At 52.2% G+C, this 19,284-nt stretch overlaps 1 protein-coding gene across 1 annotated transcript in view; it reads right to left on the bottom strand.

Annotated features, from left to right (window-relative positions):
* LOC143940044 (vomeronasal type-2 receptor 26-like) overlaps positions 1-3,382 on the bottom strand; it is an 84,051-nt gene extending 80,669 nt beyond the window's left edge. Inside the window, exon 1 of the mRNA XM_077461092.1 lies at positions 3,029-3,382. Coding sequence (XP_077317218.1) covers positions 3,029-3,243 — 215 coding nt within the window. The 5' untranslated portion in view covers positions 3,244-3,382. The remainder of the gene's footprint in view (positions 1-3,028) is intronic.
* Between the last annotated feature and the right edge of the window lie 15,902 nt (positions 3,383-19,284).

The raw sequence follows: 19,284 nt of genomic DNA, 5'->3' as shown, positions 1-19,284 counted from the left end.
ATTTTTTTTTTAAACAGTGTAAAATAAATAAAATTAATTAAAATAAGTAAGAAAAAAAAAAGTTTTTAAAAACACCCCGTCACGACGAGCTGAAGTGAGCGCATACGTGAGTAGCGCCCGCATATGAAAACGGTGGTCAAACCACACATGTGAAGTATCGCCGCGATCGGTAGAGCGAGAGCAATAATTCTAGCCCTAGACCTCCTCTGTAACTCAAAAAATGCAACCTGTAGAATTTTTTAAAGGGCGTTTATGGAGATTTTTTAGGCTAAAAGTTTGACGCCATTCCACGAGCGTGCGCAATTTTGAAGCGTGACATGTTGGGTATCAATTTACTCGGCATAACATTATCTTTCACAGTATAAAAAATTGGGCTAATTTTACTGTTGTCATATTTTTTTATTCAAAAAAGTGAATTTTTTCCAAAAAAAGTGCGCTTGTAAGACCACTCCGCAAATACGGTGTGAAAAAAGTATTGCAATGCCCGCCATTTTATTCTCTAGGGTGTTAGAAAAAAAAAACAATATAAAGTGTTTGGGAGTTCTAAGTAATTTTCTAGCAAAAAAAACTGTTTTAAACATGTAAACATCGAGTCTGAAAAAGAGGCCTGGTCCTTGAGTGGATAAGCGGTTAAAGTGATTTCTTTTGCAACAACAAAAAGTAAACGATCGATCCATCAACACAAACAGAGCCAATGAAGGAATCCCCACACTTTTCAGCTTTAACCACTTGCCGCCCGCCCTATAGCAAATAGACGGCGGCAAAGTGGTTTCATAATCCTGACCGGACGTCATATGACGTGATCAGGATTATGAGCCGCTGCGCGCCCCCGGGGGCGCGCATCGCGGCGATCGTTGTTGCGGGGTGTCAGTCTGACACCCGGCAACTACGATCTCGGTAAAGAGTCTCCGACGGAGACTCTTTACCATGTGATCAGCCGTGTGCAATCACGGCTGATCACAGTGTAAATAGGAAAAGCTGGTGATCGGCTTTTCCTCACTCGCGTCTGTCAGACGCGAGTAGAGGAGAGCCGATCGGCTGCTCCTCTGACAGGGGGGGTCTGTGCTGATCGATTATCAGCACAGCCCCCCCGAGGATGCCCACACTGGACCACCAGGGACGCCACTAGACCACCAGGGATGCCAAGGACAAAGGTATGCCACCCTAGACCACCAGGGATTGCAATCAGTGCCACAATGGATGCCAATCAGTGCCCATAATGGATGCCAATCAGTGCCCACAATGGGCATCACTGATTGGCATGCATTATTGATTGGCACTGATTGGCATCCATTAGTATAATATATTATAATACAATGCTGCCTATCAGTTCCCATCTGTGCTGCCTATCAGTGCCTACCCATGCCCACCTGTGCCGCCTACCCATGCCCACATGTGCCGCCTACCCATGCCCACCTGTGCCACCTACCCATGCCCACCTGTGCCGCCTACCCATGCCCACCTGTGCCGCCTACCCATGCCCACCTGTGCTGCCTAACCCATGCCCACCTGTGCCACCTATCCATGCCCATCCATGCCAATCCGTGCCAATTTGTGCCACCTATCAGTGCCCATCCGTGTCGCCCAACAGTGCCACCCATCAGTGCCGCCTATCAGTGCCACATATCGGTGTCCATCAATGCCACCTCATCAGTGCCACTTCATTGGTGCCACCTCATCAGTGCCCATCAGTGCTGCCTTATCATTGCCCATCAGTGTAACCCCATCAGTGCCCATCAGTGAAGGAGAAAACTTACTTATTTGCAAAGTTTTGAAACTGAAACAAAAAAAACATTTTTTTTTCAAAATTTTCGGTATTTTTTTATTTGTAGCGCAAAAAATAAAAACCGTAGAGGTGATCAAATACCACCAAAAGAAAGCTCTATTTGTGGGAAAAAAATTATAAAAATTCATTTGGGTACAGTGTAGCATGACCGCGCAATTGTCATTCAAAGTGCGACAGCGCTGAAAGCTGAAAATTGGTCTGGGCAGGAAGGTGTTTAAGTGCCTGGTATTGAAGTGGTTAAAGAAAAGACTCTTCCAGCAACTTCTCCAACTCCCTGATACTGTTATAGATTGTAACAAGTTTTGTGACTGTCACCCATCCCCTATCAACGTCCCCCAGCCCTTGTCACCTTCACCTAGCCCCTGTCACCGTCACCCATCCCTGTCACCATCACCCACTCTCTGTCACCGTCACCCACCCCTGGTCACCATCACCCACTCTCTGTCACCGTCACCCAATCTCTGTCACCGTCACCCACTCCCAGTCACCGTCACCCACCCCTGTCACCATCACCCACTCTCTGTCACCATCACCCATCACTGTCACCATCACCCACTCTCTGTCACCATCACCCAGCTCCGGTCACCGTCAAACACTCTCTGTCACTGTCACCCACCCCGGTCACCGCCACCCACTCTCTGTCACTCAACCCCAGTCACCATCACCCACTCTCTGTTACCGTCACCCATCCCTGGTCACCGTCACCCACTCTCTGTCACCGTCACCCACCCCCAGTCACTGTCACCCACTCTCTGTCACCACCACCTACCCCCGGTAACTGTCATCCACTTTCTGTTACAATCACCCACCCCCGGTCACCTTCACCCATCCCTGTCACCGTCACCCACTCTCTGTCACCGTCACCCACCCCCGGTCACCATCACCCACTCTCTGTCACGGTCACACAATCCCCCAGTCACCGTTACCTACTCTCTGTCACCGTTATCCACCCCCGGTCACCGCCACACACTCTCTGCCACTGTCACCCACCCCCAGTCACCGTCACCCACTCTCTGTCACCATCACCCACCCTGTGGCCACCGTCAGCCACCCCTTTCACTGTCACCTTCCCCCTGTCACTTTCTGGACAGCTTGGTTTGCATGTAAATGAGAAGACATTCTATATACATTTTTATAATATTTCCATCACATGCATTTCTTCCAATCATTTTGTAAAGTCCTATTTGTTGTTCTTTGTCACACTGATCACATTTTTCTCTTCCTAGCAAGTAAGTTACATACCTGTATATCTTTTTTTCAGGTGATAATAGATCTACTTTTGACCTCACAGTGAGCACTCCTCCAATGATCAAATCTCCATCCTGAAAATATTGGAACTCATCAAACGCATCAGTAAAATGAAGGGTACAGGCCGGACTCTGCATTCCTGATCTCCAGAGTGTCATACATTGCAGGATCACACAGAACTGGAAGATGTAGGTATATGATATGACCATAGCTCCGATCACTGGGTTCTTCTTTAATTAAAGCCTATAATTCTCCATTGTGACACAGACCTCTCCAGCATGGGTATCACAATGACAATACAATGAGATGGCTTCTCTCCCCTCCTTTTATACAGTTCAGTACCATACATCTCTCTTTGTTCTCATTATACTGACATCATCTTCTATCTACTTTTAGTTGTTTGTGCAGGTAGTTTATTTGTGAGTGGTTAAGTTTAGTCCTCTATTATTCATATTATTTTAACAGCTCTAAAACAAGACACAGAATTTCCTTACAATAAACTCTATTCAACAAGGATCAGTGCTAAATATTCCATATTCCAAATAAATCATACAATTGAAATACACAGGTAGTAGCAGATAATATCATAATGATTCTTCCACTTACAATAATAATGCACATAACTGTTCCTTTTGGCCGTTTTATTATCTTAAAGTGACCATGTAAACTAAGCTTGGTCTGTAAAAGAAGCACATTGCTGCTTAACTTTTTGTTGGCCATTGCCTTCAAATGTGTCCATGTGTGTGAATACCTACTTCTCCATGTCTTCTGTATTTACACTCGTGAAATAGTAATGGCTTTGTGTTTTTTTCTTTTCTACTGTCAGTCTTCTACTTGGGCTCCCTCTGCAATGGAGTGTGTAGATTTACCAGAACATTCCCCTTGTATTGAGAAGGGGTGACAAATCTCCCTTGAAACTTCACACTATATTTCCTGCTGTTGCCAGCACTTTAATACTTCTCCTAACCTTCAGCACCCCAACACTTCTCTTCCTAACCTTCATCACCCAACACTTCTCCTAACCTTCAGCAATACCACACTTCTACTCCTAACCTTTAACACTCCAACATTCCTCCTCATAATATTCCACCATTTTCCTCCTACTGCCTTATGGCATTCCATATAGTGATATAGGACAGTGAATGGCCTTTTGTGCAAAACATTGGCACTGGCTTGAACTGCCTTATGGCATTCTACATGCTGAAAGAAGACAGAGAGTAACCTTGTGTGCAAAATAATAGCACTGGCTTGAACTTTGTGTGATCCAAAAAATGACTGATATGCACCCTTGTGGAGGAGGAGAACAGTCAATTAGTATCCCAAGTACTGTTTGATATGTGTCCTTAAAGATGAATTCCAGGTATGGCAGCTTGGACCAATGTACTATGCATATACCATACCCTGTAGGATCTCTCTAGAACATAGGTCTCCACACTTTCTAAACAAAGGGCCAGGTAACTGTTCTTTAAAATTTAGGGGGGGGGGGGGCAGACTGTGGCCAGCAGGAGTAGAAAATGTCCTGAGGTTGGTGGAAGTAAATATTGTCCCCTCGTTTTTGTTAGGGGGAGAAATAGTGGTATATACTATATGGCCTGCCCTATATGCTCTGCAGAATATTGGGCCTTAGGTGTTGGTGATACCAGATCACTGTAAGACCTCACACTTACTCTTGGTGGGTGCTGGAACGGGCCCTGATGTGAATATTATATCAAGAATTGTAATTACATGCCCCTGTTAAACAGGGGCAGAAAAATTGGGTCTTAGGCAGTGGTAGTGGTGCCAAAACTTTGTAACCCCTCGCAGATTCTGTTGTTGAGTGCAGGAACGAGTCCTGCTGTGAAATATTAGAGCAAATATTGTAATTACATGCCCCTGTTAAACAGGGGCAGAGAAATTGGGCCTAAGGCAGTGGTGGTGCCACAACACTGCAACCCCTCACAGATACTTCAGTTGAGCGCAGGAAAGAGCCCTGCTGTGAAATATTACAGTATAAATTGTAATTACACGCCCCTGTTAAACATGAGCAAAAAAAATTGTGCCTTAGGCACTGGTGCTGGTGCCACAACACTGCAACCCTTCACAGATACTCTAGTCGAGTGCAAGAAAGAGCCCTGCTGCAAAATATTACAGAAAAAATTGTAATTACATGCCCCGGTTGAACAGGGGCAGAAAAATTGGGCCTTAGGCACTGGTGGTGGTGTCCTAAAACAAAAATGTTCTTAGAAGCTATCAACATGAACATTGAGGAGGAATTGGATAGTCACTTAGCATAACAGGATAGTCACTCAGAATAGGCAGTCTTCAAGGGATCTCACATTCATAGAAAAAAGTAACGGTTACAGCAGCATCAGGTGCTTGGTAGCTGGTGATCCAAGACTGATTCATTTTTATGAAGGTGAGCTGAGTCTGTGGACAGGCGCACTCTGTGATCGGTTACAAAGCCTCCAGGAGCACTGAATGTGCGTTCAGAAAGAACGCTGGATGCAGGACAGGCCAGTAGCTCAACTGCATAATGTGCAAGCTCTGGTCAGTGATCCATCCTCAAGACCCAGTAACCCAGTGAATTTTTGGTTGGAAAGGTCTCCAAGTCTGATCTTACCCCTAGGTATTCCTGCTCCATGTAAATCAGAAGTTGGCAATGGTTGCTGGAACCGATCAGACCTTGGAGCTGCAGACTAAAGAATTGTCTGAAGGTATCAGTCAGAGGTCCTCCTTCTCCACCGCTCCTTCTGTGACTGACCGAAGCATCAGCAACACGTTGTCCAGGAGGACCAGGAAATTGTAACCTCCCAGGCTCTGGAAACGCATTGCACAAACCTTTCTGCAAGGCCTTCCGAAGGTCATCCTCTGCTCCCTCTGCGAAGGCTGGATAAATTCTACAACTTTACCCTTCTAACGTGGATCAAGAAGGGTTGCCAGCCAGTAATGATCCCTCTCCTTGATACCACAAATCCGAGGGTCCTTTTGCAGGCTTTGCAGGATAAGGGAGGCCATGCAGCGAAGGTTTGCTGAGGCATTAGATCCGGAGTCCTCTGGGTCACTAAGGATGACATGATCCACAGCCACCTCCTCCCAGCCACGTACAAGTCCATGGGTTTCTTGGGACTGAAAATGATCCCTTGAAGATTGCTGCTGATGCTGTGTGCCATGCTCCACCTCCATGCTGAAACAATCCTCATCCTCCTCCTCCTTCTCCTCCTCTTCCTGTGTGATCGGTGGGCCCGAAGGAATACTGGATAAAGGGGGCCTTCAGAGGTAAGGAAGTCCTCCTCTTCTTCCCTCTGTTCTGCCTCAAATGCCCTGTCCATTATTCCACAAAGTGTGTGCTCCAACAGGAAGACAAGAGGGACAGTATCACTGATGCATGCACTGTCACTGCTCACCATCCTCATGGCCTCCTCAAATGGTGACAGGACAGTGCATGCATCCTTGATCAGTAGCCACTGGCGTGGTGAAAAAAAGCCAAGCTCCCCTGACCCTGTGCTGGTGCCATACTCACACAGGTACTCATTGATGGCCCTCTGCTGTGTGTGCAGCCGCTGAAACATTGCCAACGTTGAGTCCCACCTGGTGGGCATGTCACAAATGAGACGGTTCTTGGGCAGGTTGCATTCCTTTTGAAAGTCATCAAGCTGAGCACTAACATTATATGACCAGCAGAAATGCCCACAGACTTTCCTGGCCTGCCTCAGGAGATCCTGTAAGCCCGGGTACCTGCACAAGAACTGCTGCACCACCAAATTAAGGACATGAGCCAAACAGGGAACATGGGTCAAGTGTCCCTGTCGGAGGTCGGAGAGGAGGTTGGTGCCATTGTCGCAAACCACCATTCCTTACTGAAGCTGAGTCTGCTCCTGCAGAGCTGACAGAATCTCTGCCCTAGTGTGGCTCCTGTTCCCCATGCAGACCAACTCAAGCACCGCAAGGCATCTTTTTTCCTGAGTGCTTGCGTAGCCCCTTGAATGCCTATGGAGCACCACTGGTTCCGAGGAGAAATCTGCAGAGGAAGATGCCACAGAGTAAGAAGAAGAGGAGGGGTGGAGGAGAGAGGTGTGGCAGAATCACCACTACTAGCATTTTGGAGGCATGGTGGCAGAACAAGCTCCAACAATACTGCACCCTGTCCTGCATCTATCCCAGCTGCCAGCAGAGTTACCCAGTGTGCCGTGAAAGAAAGGTAATGTCCCTGTCCATGCCTGCTGGACCATGAGTCAGTGGTAATATGCACCTTACCGCTGACTGCCCTGTCCAAAGAGGCCAAGACATTGCCTTCCACATGCTGGTAGAGAAAAGAAATGAAAATAAATGGCATTTGGGAACCTGCCTCTGAGGTACCACACATTTCACAAATTCACGAAAGGGGGCAGAGTCTACAGCTGAAAAGGCAGCAGTTGGAAGGCTAGCAATTTGGCCAAGCTAGCATTCAGCCGCTGAGCATGTGGATGACTGGGATCGAATTTCTTTTGACGGTTTAGCAACTGGGGTAGGGAAATTTGCCTGCTACAATTGGATGTTGGTGTAGCGATAACAGATTGCCCGCAAGTACTTGGCACACCTAATTCTACACCTTCATTCCTCTCAGTGCAGTTTTCTGAGAGGACTGAAGGTATAGTGGGGTTGGAGATCCCAGCTGATGAGGAGCAAGGAGAGGTCTGCCTTGTTCTTTGGTGTGGGTCTTTTAAGTACTTTTGCCAATGGACCGCATGAGGGGTTGACATATGTCTGGTCAAGCAAGTGGTGCCCAAGCAGCTGCTGTTTTGGCCATGCTTGATATGCTTCAGACATATGTTGCAAACAACAATGGTACGATCTGCTGCACACGTATCAAAAAAGGCCTACACCAAAGAACTTTTCAAAATACTTGGGGAGTCAGCAGCGCTCTGCACATGCAGAGCTCTGCGGTGTGATGCAGTTGGGTGGCTGCCCTTAAGCTGGCCCCTGGAGGGCATCCTGCCTCGTTGGAGATGTTTCTCCTCCTCCTCTCTTCTATCACCTATGCAGAGTCAGTGACCTCATCATCCCCTCCCTCCTTATCACTGGAGCAAACCTGGCAGTATGCTGCAGCTGGGGGAACATGACTGACAGTTTCTTGTCCTTCTTGGGCACTCCCTCTCTCTGGGCTCACGTTACTGCCTTCCTCAACCTGGGTACCATCATTGGAGCCTTCAAAACACTGCACATCCTCCTGCAGCATGTACCTGACACTTTGGTCGAACAGTTCAGGGGACTCCTCCGTGCATGATGGTGGAGCTAGAGAAGGAGTCACTGATGACATTGAGCCAATGGAATAGGCCACTTTGGCAGCTGCAGTGGCAGGGCGAACTACTCTGAGCCTGGGTGACAGAGGATGAGGAGGATGAGAACGGCTTAGTTATCCACTCTACCGACTCTTCTGCATGTTGTGGATCAACACGGTGTGCCCCACCGCCATGTACTGAGGATGCACCGTGTCCACGACCAGCACTGTTGGCTGTAGACACAGAGCCTGTTTGCCCTCTTTTAGAGGCCTGTGAGTAGGGATGAGCTTCGTGTTCGACTCGATCATACGTTCGACTCGAACATCGGCTGTTTGCCCGTTCGGCGAATTCCGAACGTTATGGGCCGTTCGCGCCAAATTCGTGTGGCGCTCACGGCCCACAATGCACTGCGCCATCGCAGTGCATTGCTGGCTCATGATTGGCCAAGCATGCACTGTGACCCCGCATGCTTGGCCAATCACAGCGCCAGCAGCGAGGAGAGCCAGCAGCTGTGTAGTACACGCCCCACACTATATAAGGCCGCCAGCGCGGCGGCCTTGTGTAGTGTGTTGGCGTCTGTAGCAGTTAGTGGGTGTTCTGTGTACCTTCAACACAGTATACACCGATCGTTATCGGGCGATTTTTCGTTCTTGCTCTTCTGTAGTGGTTGTTGTCTGCGTGCCCTGACCGCAGTATACACCGCTATATCCACCTATATAGCTAACTATCTTGCTCGTTTTAAATAGAGCTTGCAGTCAGTGGTAGGAGATTGTGCGTGCTGTCTGTGTGCTCTGAACCCAGTATACACCGCTATATCCACCTATATAGCTAACTATCTTGCTCGTTTTAAATAGAGCTTGCAGTCAGCGGTAGGAGATTGTGCGTGCTGTCTGCGTGCTCTGAACCCAGTATACACCGCTATATCCACCTATATAGCTAACTATCTTGCTCGTTTTAAATAGAGCTTGCAGTCAGCGGTAGGAGATTGTGCGTGCTGTCTGTGTGCCCTGACCACAGTATACACCGCTATATCCACCGCTATATCCACCTATATAGCTAACTATCTTGCTCGTTTTAAATAGAGCTTGCAGTCAGCGGTAGGAGATTGTGCGTGCTGTCTGCGTGACCCTGACCGCAGTATACACCGCTATATCCACCTATATAGCTAACTATCTTGCTCGTTTTAAACGGAGCTCGCAGTCAGCGGTAGGAGATTGTGCGTGCTGTCTGCATGCTCTGAACCCAGTATACACCGCTATATCCACCTATATAGCTAACTATCTTGCTCGTTTTTTAATAGAGCTTGCAGTCAGCGGTAGGAGATTGTGCATGCTGTCTGCGTGCTCTGAACCCAGTATACACCGCTATATCCACCTATATAGCTAACTATCTTGCTCGTTTTAAATAGAGCTTGCAGTCAGCTGTAGGAGGTTGTGGGTGTTGTCTGCGTGCTCTCTGCAGAGTTCCAGTGTCCACAGGTGAGGGGGGAGGATGGCCTCTTCTAGCCTAGGCCCAGGGTTGCTTTCCTGGCCTGGGGCTCCAGCTACCCTCCCTGGAATTGAAGACCTATCCAGGGTGGAGAGGCTCTTTCTGGGGACTCAGGTCAGTCTTACCAGCTGGACCAAAGCCCAGCCAGGAGAGGATGATAAGAAATGCAAAGTGAGGATCGAGAAGGTTAAGAACCTAATGGAGAAGGCAACGTGTGCATACAATGGCCGCATGGCCTGTTTAACCTCTTTTCGGAACCGGCGGGATCGTTCCGGCATCTCCAAGAGATCGGAATTCCGAGTGGCCATTGCAAGTCTAAAGCAGCAGAATGCCAAGTTAATCGACCTCCTGGTGAACCTATGTGACCATGGCCCAGGCGAGGAGTGCTTTTTGGATGAGCTAAAGCATGAGCTGCTGAGAGCAAATGAGGAGGGGAGACAGGCGTCTCGGCGCCAGAAGGGGAGCCAGACCCCGCAAGCTGACTCCCAAGAGGAGAAACCTTCCCAGGTAGGGGAAGTTGGTGCAGTACCAGAGACCCCCGGGAAACACCAGGGGGGTGAGACGGATAGCCGACCCAGGAGACGGGGCAGGAGTGCTGGACTCTCCCCTTGGAACATCATGCCAAACCCAGTCCTGGACAAAATGACTGAGGGTCCCCAGGATCCTGCCGGTCCTCAGGTAGAGGCTGCTGCAGGCCTGGGTAGGGCACCCGATGAGGTCAGGATGTCCACAAGGGGTGAGGCTGGCGGGGGGAGCCTCCTGGGCCTAGTGGAGAGTCGCTTGGAAACTTTGGGCTTACTTGTCACAGGGGCTCCGGTGGACAAGCCGGATTCCCTGCTAGACGTAGACAACCCCCCACTTCCATGTCCTCATTACGCTGTGGGGGGATCCCCCGGTCAGCAGGCCCAGACTGTCCGAACAGTTGAACAGTGCAGATGGGGTGGTGTTGAGTGGGTCTCCCGCCATGGCGGGTGTTGTGCAGGTTGGGGATGGTTGCTGTGGGACGCCATCCTCCGTGGGGAGGGGGGAGGGAGTCCCACACTCTGCTCCGGGATTGGTGCAGGCCTTTGAGGGGCAGGCGCCTGCAGGAGGTCCGCCGGGGCTGGGGGCGGATCCCGCTGCTTCCGGTTTGCCGGCGGGACAGGAGGTGGGCGGAGCTTCATCTGCCGCAGCTCCGGCAGATGACGGGACGGTGAATCGGCAGGTGTGGGGTGAGTCGTCCATGGCGGCTTTGGACAGGGAGTGCCCTGCGATGGAGTTTATCCGTCAGTTGGAGGGCACCCAAGTAAAGGAGTGTATAGTGGTCGATTCTTGCGGGGCTCACGCTGAGGTTAGTGGGAGCTCCGAAATTGAATGGGCGGGCCTCCAATTGGATGCCTTCTTTGGCTGTGGCCAGGAGGAGGCCCCCCAGTCTACCAGTGAGGTTCGGGAAGTGGCGCCCCGGTCGCCAGGGTTGGGAAATATGAGTCAGACCATGGAGTCAGGAGTGGTCCCCCCGGCTGCCTCAAAGTCTGGGGGTAACCACGTGGTGTCGGCTCCTGTGGAGCATCTCTTGGGTGTGGAGGAGGAGGCAGCACTATTGGGTGCACTTAAAGCAGGGCGCTCTTTCTCGCAAGTGGCCGGTTCTAGTGTTCCTCTGGGCCCCCTGTATGAGCAGTTTGGCGCCCAGAATTTTAGGGCGCCGCCCTCCGCCCAGCTTACAGGGCTGGACGCCTGGTCATGGGGTAAGGGGGGCCCAGAGAGAAGACGTAGAAATGTCGTGCAGCTTAAGTGGGAGGGCGAAGGGGCATTTCCCTCCAGGGGTCAGGTAGTGGGATGGATACTGGGTGCCAGTTTCCGGGTGGTGGATCTCTTTGCTGTCATCCCTCCAACGGGATCCAAAGAATTCGACGTCAGTTTCCTCTCCGTCGTCTCGATGGAGAGGTTTCTGACTGTATACGAAATCCTGAGAAGATCTGACCCCTGGAGGGGGTTCCGTGTGGTCCCCCTGTCCCGACAGGAGGAGGTGAAAAATATCACTGTCCTGGTTAGGAATGAGTCCCTCCCTCCAGAAGACATCATGACCTGGCTCGGGAGATTTGGCCAGCTGCAGACTCTGTTGCGTAAGTCCCTAGACGAGCGCGGGGTCTGAACTGGGGCTTGGCAGGTCAGGATCCGGGTCAGGCGCCAGGGCAATACAGTATCTCACGTCCCTGGTAGCGCCTTCATTGGCAGAGACCGGATCCTGGTCTTCTACCCGGGCCAGCCTCGTCGCTGCTTTAAATGCGGAAGCCTGGCGCACCTGAGCGCAGACTGCGTGACGCCCCACTGCGTCAGGTGCAACGGGTTTGGGCACCCACAGGAGACTTGCAGGCTTATAGTCTGCAATCTCTGTGAGGTGCTGGGGCACCCTTTCCGCCGGTGCCCCAAAGCATTCAGGGACTTCCCGACAGAGGGGGGCGAACCTGGCCAACCCCGGGCACCATCTGAGGACCCCGGGCCCGGGTCGGTGGTTGGGGGGGACTCAGGGGCAGGGGGAGCGGTGGGGCCAGGTGATCAGCTGCCCCAAAGGGTGAGGTCTGGGAGGGGGAAAAAGGAGGAGTTAGGGAATAGTGTGGCTGGTAAGAAGGTTGTTGGAACATCTAGGTCCTTGGGGGCAGTTCCCAAGGAGAAAAAGAAAGAGCCCGATAAGTCATCTGTGGGTAGGAAGGCATCTACCAATCAGCCGACTGCCGGGCCCAAAGAGAGACCTCCTAGAAAGGCTCCTTTCCCGGATCCCCCCCCTTGAACCCCCTCCTGCTGTTCCTTCCCCATCCCCTCCCCTTCCCCTCTCCCCCCTCCCCCTCCCCTTCCCCCCCTTCCCCTTCCGTCCTCTGATCACTGTATGGTGTCCGTTACCTTGAATGTGGCCGATACTCCTCAGAAGGGTCAGGGCTTGTGGCGCCTAAATGGGTCGCTGCTCGAGGACCCTGAAGTGAGGGAGGCTTTTGAGACCTTTTTTTTTGGAACAAGCCACGCTCCTTGAGGGCGGCTGCTTCCATCAGGAATGGTGGGAAGTGGTGAAGAAGAGGTCTGAGGGCTTCTTCCGAGAGGTCTCGAGGCACCGGGCTTTCTCAAAATATCTGGCCTACCAGAGGCTGCAGAGGCAATTAGATCGCCTCATCTCCTCTGGGGGCACTCAGGAACAGATCTCTGCTCTGAAGCTTCAGATGAAGGAGTGTCAGTACGACCGTCTCGCCTCCCTGGTCCTTGAGAGGGATTACGGGAAGTTCGTCTCCCCCGATCCTTACAAGAGCTGCGGCGATGTGGTGAGTGGGAAGGTCGTACATGGCCTGAGGGATTCCTCGGGGTCCTTGGTGCGGTCCAAGGCAGGGATCCTGGGCATCATCAGTGCCCACTTTTCCGACATCCTGAAGAAGAAGCCTTTAGACCTTGAGAGAGCCAGGGCGTTCCTTGACGGGACACCACTGGAGGCAGTGTCTGACCTTCCGGTCTCCTTGACAGATGGGATCTCAACGGCAGAGGTTGAGCAAGCCATCGACTCTTTGTCACCAAAAAAATCGCCGGGGCCTGATGGGCTCACGGCGGAGTTCTATAAAACCTTTAAGAGCCTTTTGGCTCCTCTTTTGAGGGAGGTGTTCAATGAGTGTTTGGCATCTGGTTTGCTTCCTCCCTCAATGAGAAGGTCTGCCCTGATCCTCTTGTCAAAGGGGAAAGATTCGTCCAGGGTAGAGAATTGGCGTCCTATTGCCCTTCTCTCCACGGATAGGAAGATTCTGGCGAAGATATTGTTTGTGCGTATGTCTGCTGTCGCGGACAAGTTACTTTCCACCTCCCAGCACTGTGCAGTTCCCGGCCGTAGCACCTTTAGTGCTGTCCTGAACGTCCGGGAGGCTGTGGAAAGGTGCAGGGCAACGGTTGATGGTCGGTATCTGCTGGCACTAGATCAGGCGAAAGCTTTTGATAGGGTAAGCCATGAGTATCTCTGGCTTCTCCTGGGTAAGTACAGTCTGCCAGCTAAATTCATTAATTGGCTGAAAGTATTGTATAGTGGGGCTGAGAGCTTCCCCCTTGTCAATGGTAGGGTGGGCTCTGCCTTCCTGGTGGACTCTGATGTCAGGCAGGGTTGCCCGTTGAGCCCCCTACTCTACGTCTTCGCGGTAGATCCCTTCATAAGGAGGCTTGACCAAGGGAATTTGAGGGGGGTTCCGGTAGAGCCCTGTGGGGGCCCGGAGCCATCGGTGAGGGTGGTGGCCTACGCGGACGATGTCTCGGTGGTAGTGTCTAGCCGAGAGGAGGCCCTTTATGTGGAAACACAGATTGGGGGCTACTCCGAGGCATCAGGTTCGTTAGTCAACTGGGACAAGAGTGAGGTTATCTGGATGGGGAAGGAAGGCGAGCAGTTTGCCCTTCCGGACGTTTTCCCCCAGCCCCAACCAGAGATAAAGATCTTAGGCATCCTTTTTGGCCTAGGCGACTCTCCCAAGCAAAACTGGGAGTGCAGGCTGTTGGGTGCTACCCAGAAAGTGAAGGCCTGGAAGGGCTGGAAGCTGTTGTTGAGGGAAAGGGTAAGCCTGATCAAGACCTATCTGCTGCCTGAATTTCTCTATGTCAGCTACGTTTGTCTTCTGCCGGAATCACTCTATACACGGATCTACAGCCTGTTCTTCCTACTACTGTGGGGAAACAGGCTGAACCTCATCAAGAGGGAGGTTACGTACCTTCGAAGAAGGCAGGGTGGGTTGGACATGATCAACCCAGTGGTGTTTTTCACCACTGTATTTGTGAAATTCAATCTACAGTCTATCTTTGTGGACATGCCTTCTCTGTGGGAACGTTCGTGTAAGGGCTGGCTCTTGCTTTTCCTGAGTAGCTGGGAGGGAGGGGGTCACCCTGGTGATCTCCGTAGATCCCATGGGTACCTCCCGTCCTATGTCCCGACTGCTCTGAAGGTACTAAGGAAGTGGAGGATAACTGCTCTAGAGGTGGGCTCTATTGGTTGGCGTAAGCTGTACCTTAGGGTAATTTCCTCTGACTTTTTGAGACCACTGGCCTTAAGGGATTGCCCAGACAGGGTTCTCACGGAGGGACTAGCCCTTCTGAATTCCGTGAGAATTCCTCTCAAGTTATGGGATCTTGCGTGGAGAGCGTTCCATGGACGCCTCTATGTACGATCCAACTTGAAATATCGGAGCTTAGGGGACAGAGGGTGTCCCCGTCCAGAGTGTGAAGGGACATTAGAGACCATGGACCACTTTTTGGTCGAATGTCCCTTTAACGTGGAGGTTCTGGCGGGGGTTGGGGTGGCCGTCGGCTATCCCCGCCTCCAGGCCCTGTCGGCTTCTGAGCGAGTATATGGTAACTTTGGGGTGCGAAGGGGCTTTGAGTTATCATCACTTTATCTAGTTAATACAGTTTGTCTTTACTTCACCTGGCACGCAAGGTGTTTAGTGTCCACTAGGGCCAAAGTCCTGTCCGTGCATGAGGTGGTGGGAGATATTTTTCGGGAAGTGGAGAAGGTAAGGTGTCTGGAAAGAGAGAGGATTGGGGAAGAAAGGAGTGCCAGGTTGTGGAGGGGTTTTTCCTTTTGGCCTCCTTAATGACTCCCATGGTCCTTTCTCTTTCGGTGGTGGTGTCTTTCTATCCTTTCACCCCCCCGTAGTTTTTTTTTAAGTTTCTTTTTTTTCGACAAACAGGTACGGGCATGCTTCACTCTTTACATTCCCGTCTGTATCTTGTGTGTAGTGTGTTTAGATGGATGAGTTGTATATTTTAAAACTAAAGTTTAGTGGATAAGTTGTACCATAAAGAAACCCGATGATCATGCGGTAGTGCGGCTAGTCGCTGCGGAGACTGCTGGAGGGTTGAGGAGACATACGGTTGTTTGATATGTTATTTTCTCTCACCATATGTATGTTGCTATGGTATAATTTCTAAGAAAGTCTTTGTATATTTGGAAGAAGTTCTATTAATAAAAAAATATCCACCTATATAGCTAACTATCTTGCTCGTTTTAAATAGAGCTTGCAGTCAGCGGTAGGAGATTGTGCGTGCTGTCTGCGTGCTCTGAACCCAGTATACACCGCTATATCCACCTATATAGCTAACTATCTTGCTCGTTTTAAATAGAGCTTTCAGTCAGTTGTAGGAGCTTGTGCGTGCTGGCTGCGTGCTCTGACCTGTCCTGTGACTGTGAGAGCTTCCAGAGAGGTGGAGGAGGAGGCCCTCTTCCCGGCCTGGGACAATGGTTCATCCCCCTGGAGTGAAAGACCACTCCAGGGAGGAGAGGTTGTTCCTGCAAACACAGTTTGAGCTGCTGGATTGGCCCCGGGCCCAGCCGGGAGAGGACCCTGGAAGGATGCAGAAGCGTCGGTCAAGGATCAAAGCCCTTGTGCAGAAGGCCACATTGGCCTATGTGCTAAAGTCTGAGAGACTAGCGGACCTGAGAAATTGCAGAGACCGCTCAGCCAGTAGCAGAAGGGGGGAGTACCGGGAGGCCATTGAGGGCCTGAAACATGAATGCAGAGACCTATGGCGGCTGCTGGGCGGTCTCTGCGAACACGGTGTTGGTGAGAGGGGCTTCCTCTCTGAAGTAAAAAAAGAACTCCTGAGGGCGAGCCAGGAAGGATCCCAGGCAGCCAGGAGGAGAGGCTCTTACCAGAGAGTGTTGCTGGAATCGGAGGAGAAGCTGCGAACCCCGGTGGAGGAAGTAATCTCAATGGGTGAGGAAGACCAGCGCCCCGAGGTGGAGACCAGCCGGGTGAGCGTGGCCCCCGGAGCCGTAAGTGCGGAGGGTCCCCGGATCCCTGTTGTTTCACCTGCTCAGCCAGAGGCTATGGAGCAGATAGATCCGGGTAGGGAACCCCATGATGCACAGGGAAGCTCCGGGATGGAACAGCATGGAAGGAAGCTGGTGGTGGTCCTTGCTAGGGGCCATGCTGTGCGGGCCCCCCCAGTGGCCCCGGTCGAGCTCGCAGCATCTGAGACAGTGCGAGGGGTGCCGGACATAATGGTGGCCCCCGCCGCGGCTGCATGTAGTGAGGGGGAGGTGCCGGCAAGTGCGGACTGTGTTCAGAAAAAACACCTTGGACAAACATCCTCTGCAGACACCAGGGAGGGTGGGGGCGGGGAGGTGGATGTGTCACTTCCTGTTTCCGGAGGTGCGGCCAGAAATGACCTCTGTGAACCGGAAGTACCACTTGCAGTGACCCCGGAGGTTGTGAAAGAATGTACTGAGGAGGTGGGGACACCCCAGGCCTCGGTGACCAAGTCTCCTGCTCCTCTGGGTCAGGTAGGGGCTTTGGGGATCTTGGGGGCTCCTCTGGTGGCTACTGCCTTGAGTACCCTGGAATCCTCCAGTGGAGCTTTACCCGGTGGACAGACAAGTTGGGGGGAGTCCCCTATGGGGGAACTAAGGGGAGAATGCCCGGCCTTGGACTTCATCAGGGAACTTGAGGGGTCCCAGCGGCAGGAGCAGGATATGGCACGGGGAATGGAAGTGGCTTCCTCTCAGGCCCCCGCCGCTGTGGGGGGTGTGGCTACGTCTCCATCTGCGGATGTGGTTGGGAGCAAGGCACCTGTTGGGGGAGGGATAGAGGGTGGGAGTGGGGGGATGTGTGCTGCTCCATCAGAGCCCATGGGCTCATCTCAGCGGTGGTCTGACCCTTCCCCCACAGTCCTGAATCCCATCTTGGGCACGCAGGAAGAGGCAAACCTCTTAGGTGCCCTAAAAGCTGGGCGCTCATTTGCCCAGGTGGCAGGTTCCTCTGTTCCTCTGGGCCCCCTGTATGGCCAGTTTGGTGCCCAGAACTTCAGGGCCCCCCTGAGGAACAGCTCCAGGGGGCACAGGCTTGGTCAAGGGGTACGGGGGGTCCGGAGAGGCACAGGCGGAATGTGGTGCAGCTCAGGTGGGAGGGGACGGCCGCGTGTCCCAGTAGGGGTCAAGTAATTGACTACCTGCTGGGATTACACTACAAGGTTTCTGACTTGTTTGCGGTCATACATCCTGCGAACAGCAAGGAGTTCGATGTGAGCTTCGCCTCTGTGGTCTCTATGGAACTTTTCCTGACCCTGTACGAGATCGTCAGGAAGTCAGATCCTTGGAAAGGTTTCCGTGTAGTACCTCTTTCGAGGCAGGAGGAGATAAAGAACGTGACCGTCTTGGTTAGAAATGAGTCCCTTCCTCCTGAAGACATCGCAACCTGGCTGGCGCGGTATGGGCAGCTCCAGACAGGGTTGAGGAAGAATTTGGACGAGCGCGGGGTCTGGACAGGTGCTTGGTTGGTCAGGATCCGGCTCAAGTGCCACAACAACACCGTGGTGCATGTACCCGGGAGTGCGTTTATAGGGAGAGACCGGATCCTGGTCTTCTACCCTGGCCAGCCCCGTCGCTGTTTCAAATGTGGCAGTCCCACGCACCTTAGCGCGGACTGCACTATGCCTCGCTGCGTGAGGTGTAATGGTTTCGGCCATTCACCTGAGGGTTGCAGACTTATAGTCTGCAACCTCTGTGGGGAAATGGGGCACCCCTTCAGCCGCTGCCCCAAAGCTTTTAGGGGGTGCCGGACTGAGGAGAGTGCTCCAGGCCCGGAGGGTGGGCGGGTCCTTAGACAAAGTGGGGGCCCTAATCCTTCTGGGTCACAGAATGAGGGCGCCCCCTTCCCTCAAAGGGTCAGACCCCCCAGGCATGAGCAGGGGGCGGGTACTGCAGGGGTGGGTATGTCAGCAGGTTCCCCGGCCCCGTCCGGTTCTGTGCCCGATGGGGCGACAGTAGGAAATCCAGCAGAGGTTCAGGCTAAACCAAAAAAGCCCTCTGTTAACCACTTGCCGACCGCCGCACGCCGATGTACGTCGACAGAATGGCACGGGCAGTCATAAGGGCTTACATGTACGTCCTTGCCTGCCCGCCGGTCGGTATTCGTTCGGGAGCGATCCCGGACGAGGGGACGGCCATTCATTCATGGCCACCCCCTCGCGATCGCTCCCGGCGAATGAAAATGTCCGGTGACATCACTTCCTCTCCTGTAATGTAAACACAGGAGAGGAAGTGATGTATTCTCTCCTCCGTGTCGGTAGTTTTCGTTGCGGCACCGAGGAGAGAGCATCGGTGAGTTGCACAAGCACTACACTACACAGTAGAACATGCCAGGCACACTCACACCCCCCCTTTACCCCCCGATCACCCCCCAATTACCCCTGCCCCCCCAGTCACAGTGACACCAATTGCTTTTTTTTTTTTTTTTTTTGCATTGGTGTCATTTGTGACTGTAATAACTGTTAGGGCAGTTAGGGTTAGCCCCCTTTAGTTCTAATGTGCCCCCCTAACCCCCCCAATAAAGGTTTAACCCCGTGATCACCCCCCGCCGCCAGTGTCACTAAGGCTGGGTTCACATTGCAGCGGTTTATGAGAACGAATGTGATTCGCACCGCACTGCAGTGCAAATCACATCCGATCTCTGTGCGATTCGAGTTCAGCCATTCGCCGCACCCGCCACACCCGCCGCACCCGCCGCAAATTCACACGGGACCCTTTTTTTGGCCCGCAGC

This window comes from Lithobates pipiens, unplaced genomic scaffold (genome assembly GCF_037356315.1).
Source record: "Lithobates pipiens isolate NorthernLeopardFrog02 unplaced genomic scaffold, aLitPip1_a1.2 Scaffold_3, whole genome shotgun sequence".
NCBI classification, from domain to species: domain Eukaryota; kingdom Metazoa; phylum Chordata; class Amphibia; order Anura; family Ranidae; genus Lithobates; species Lithobates pipiens.
This window is presented reverse-complemented; position numbering and strand designations above follow the sequence as displayed.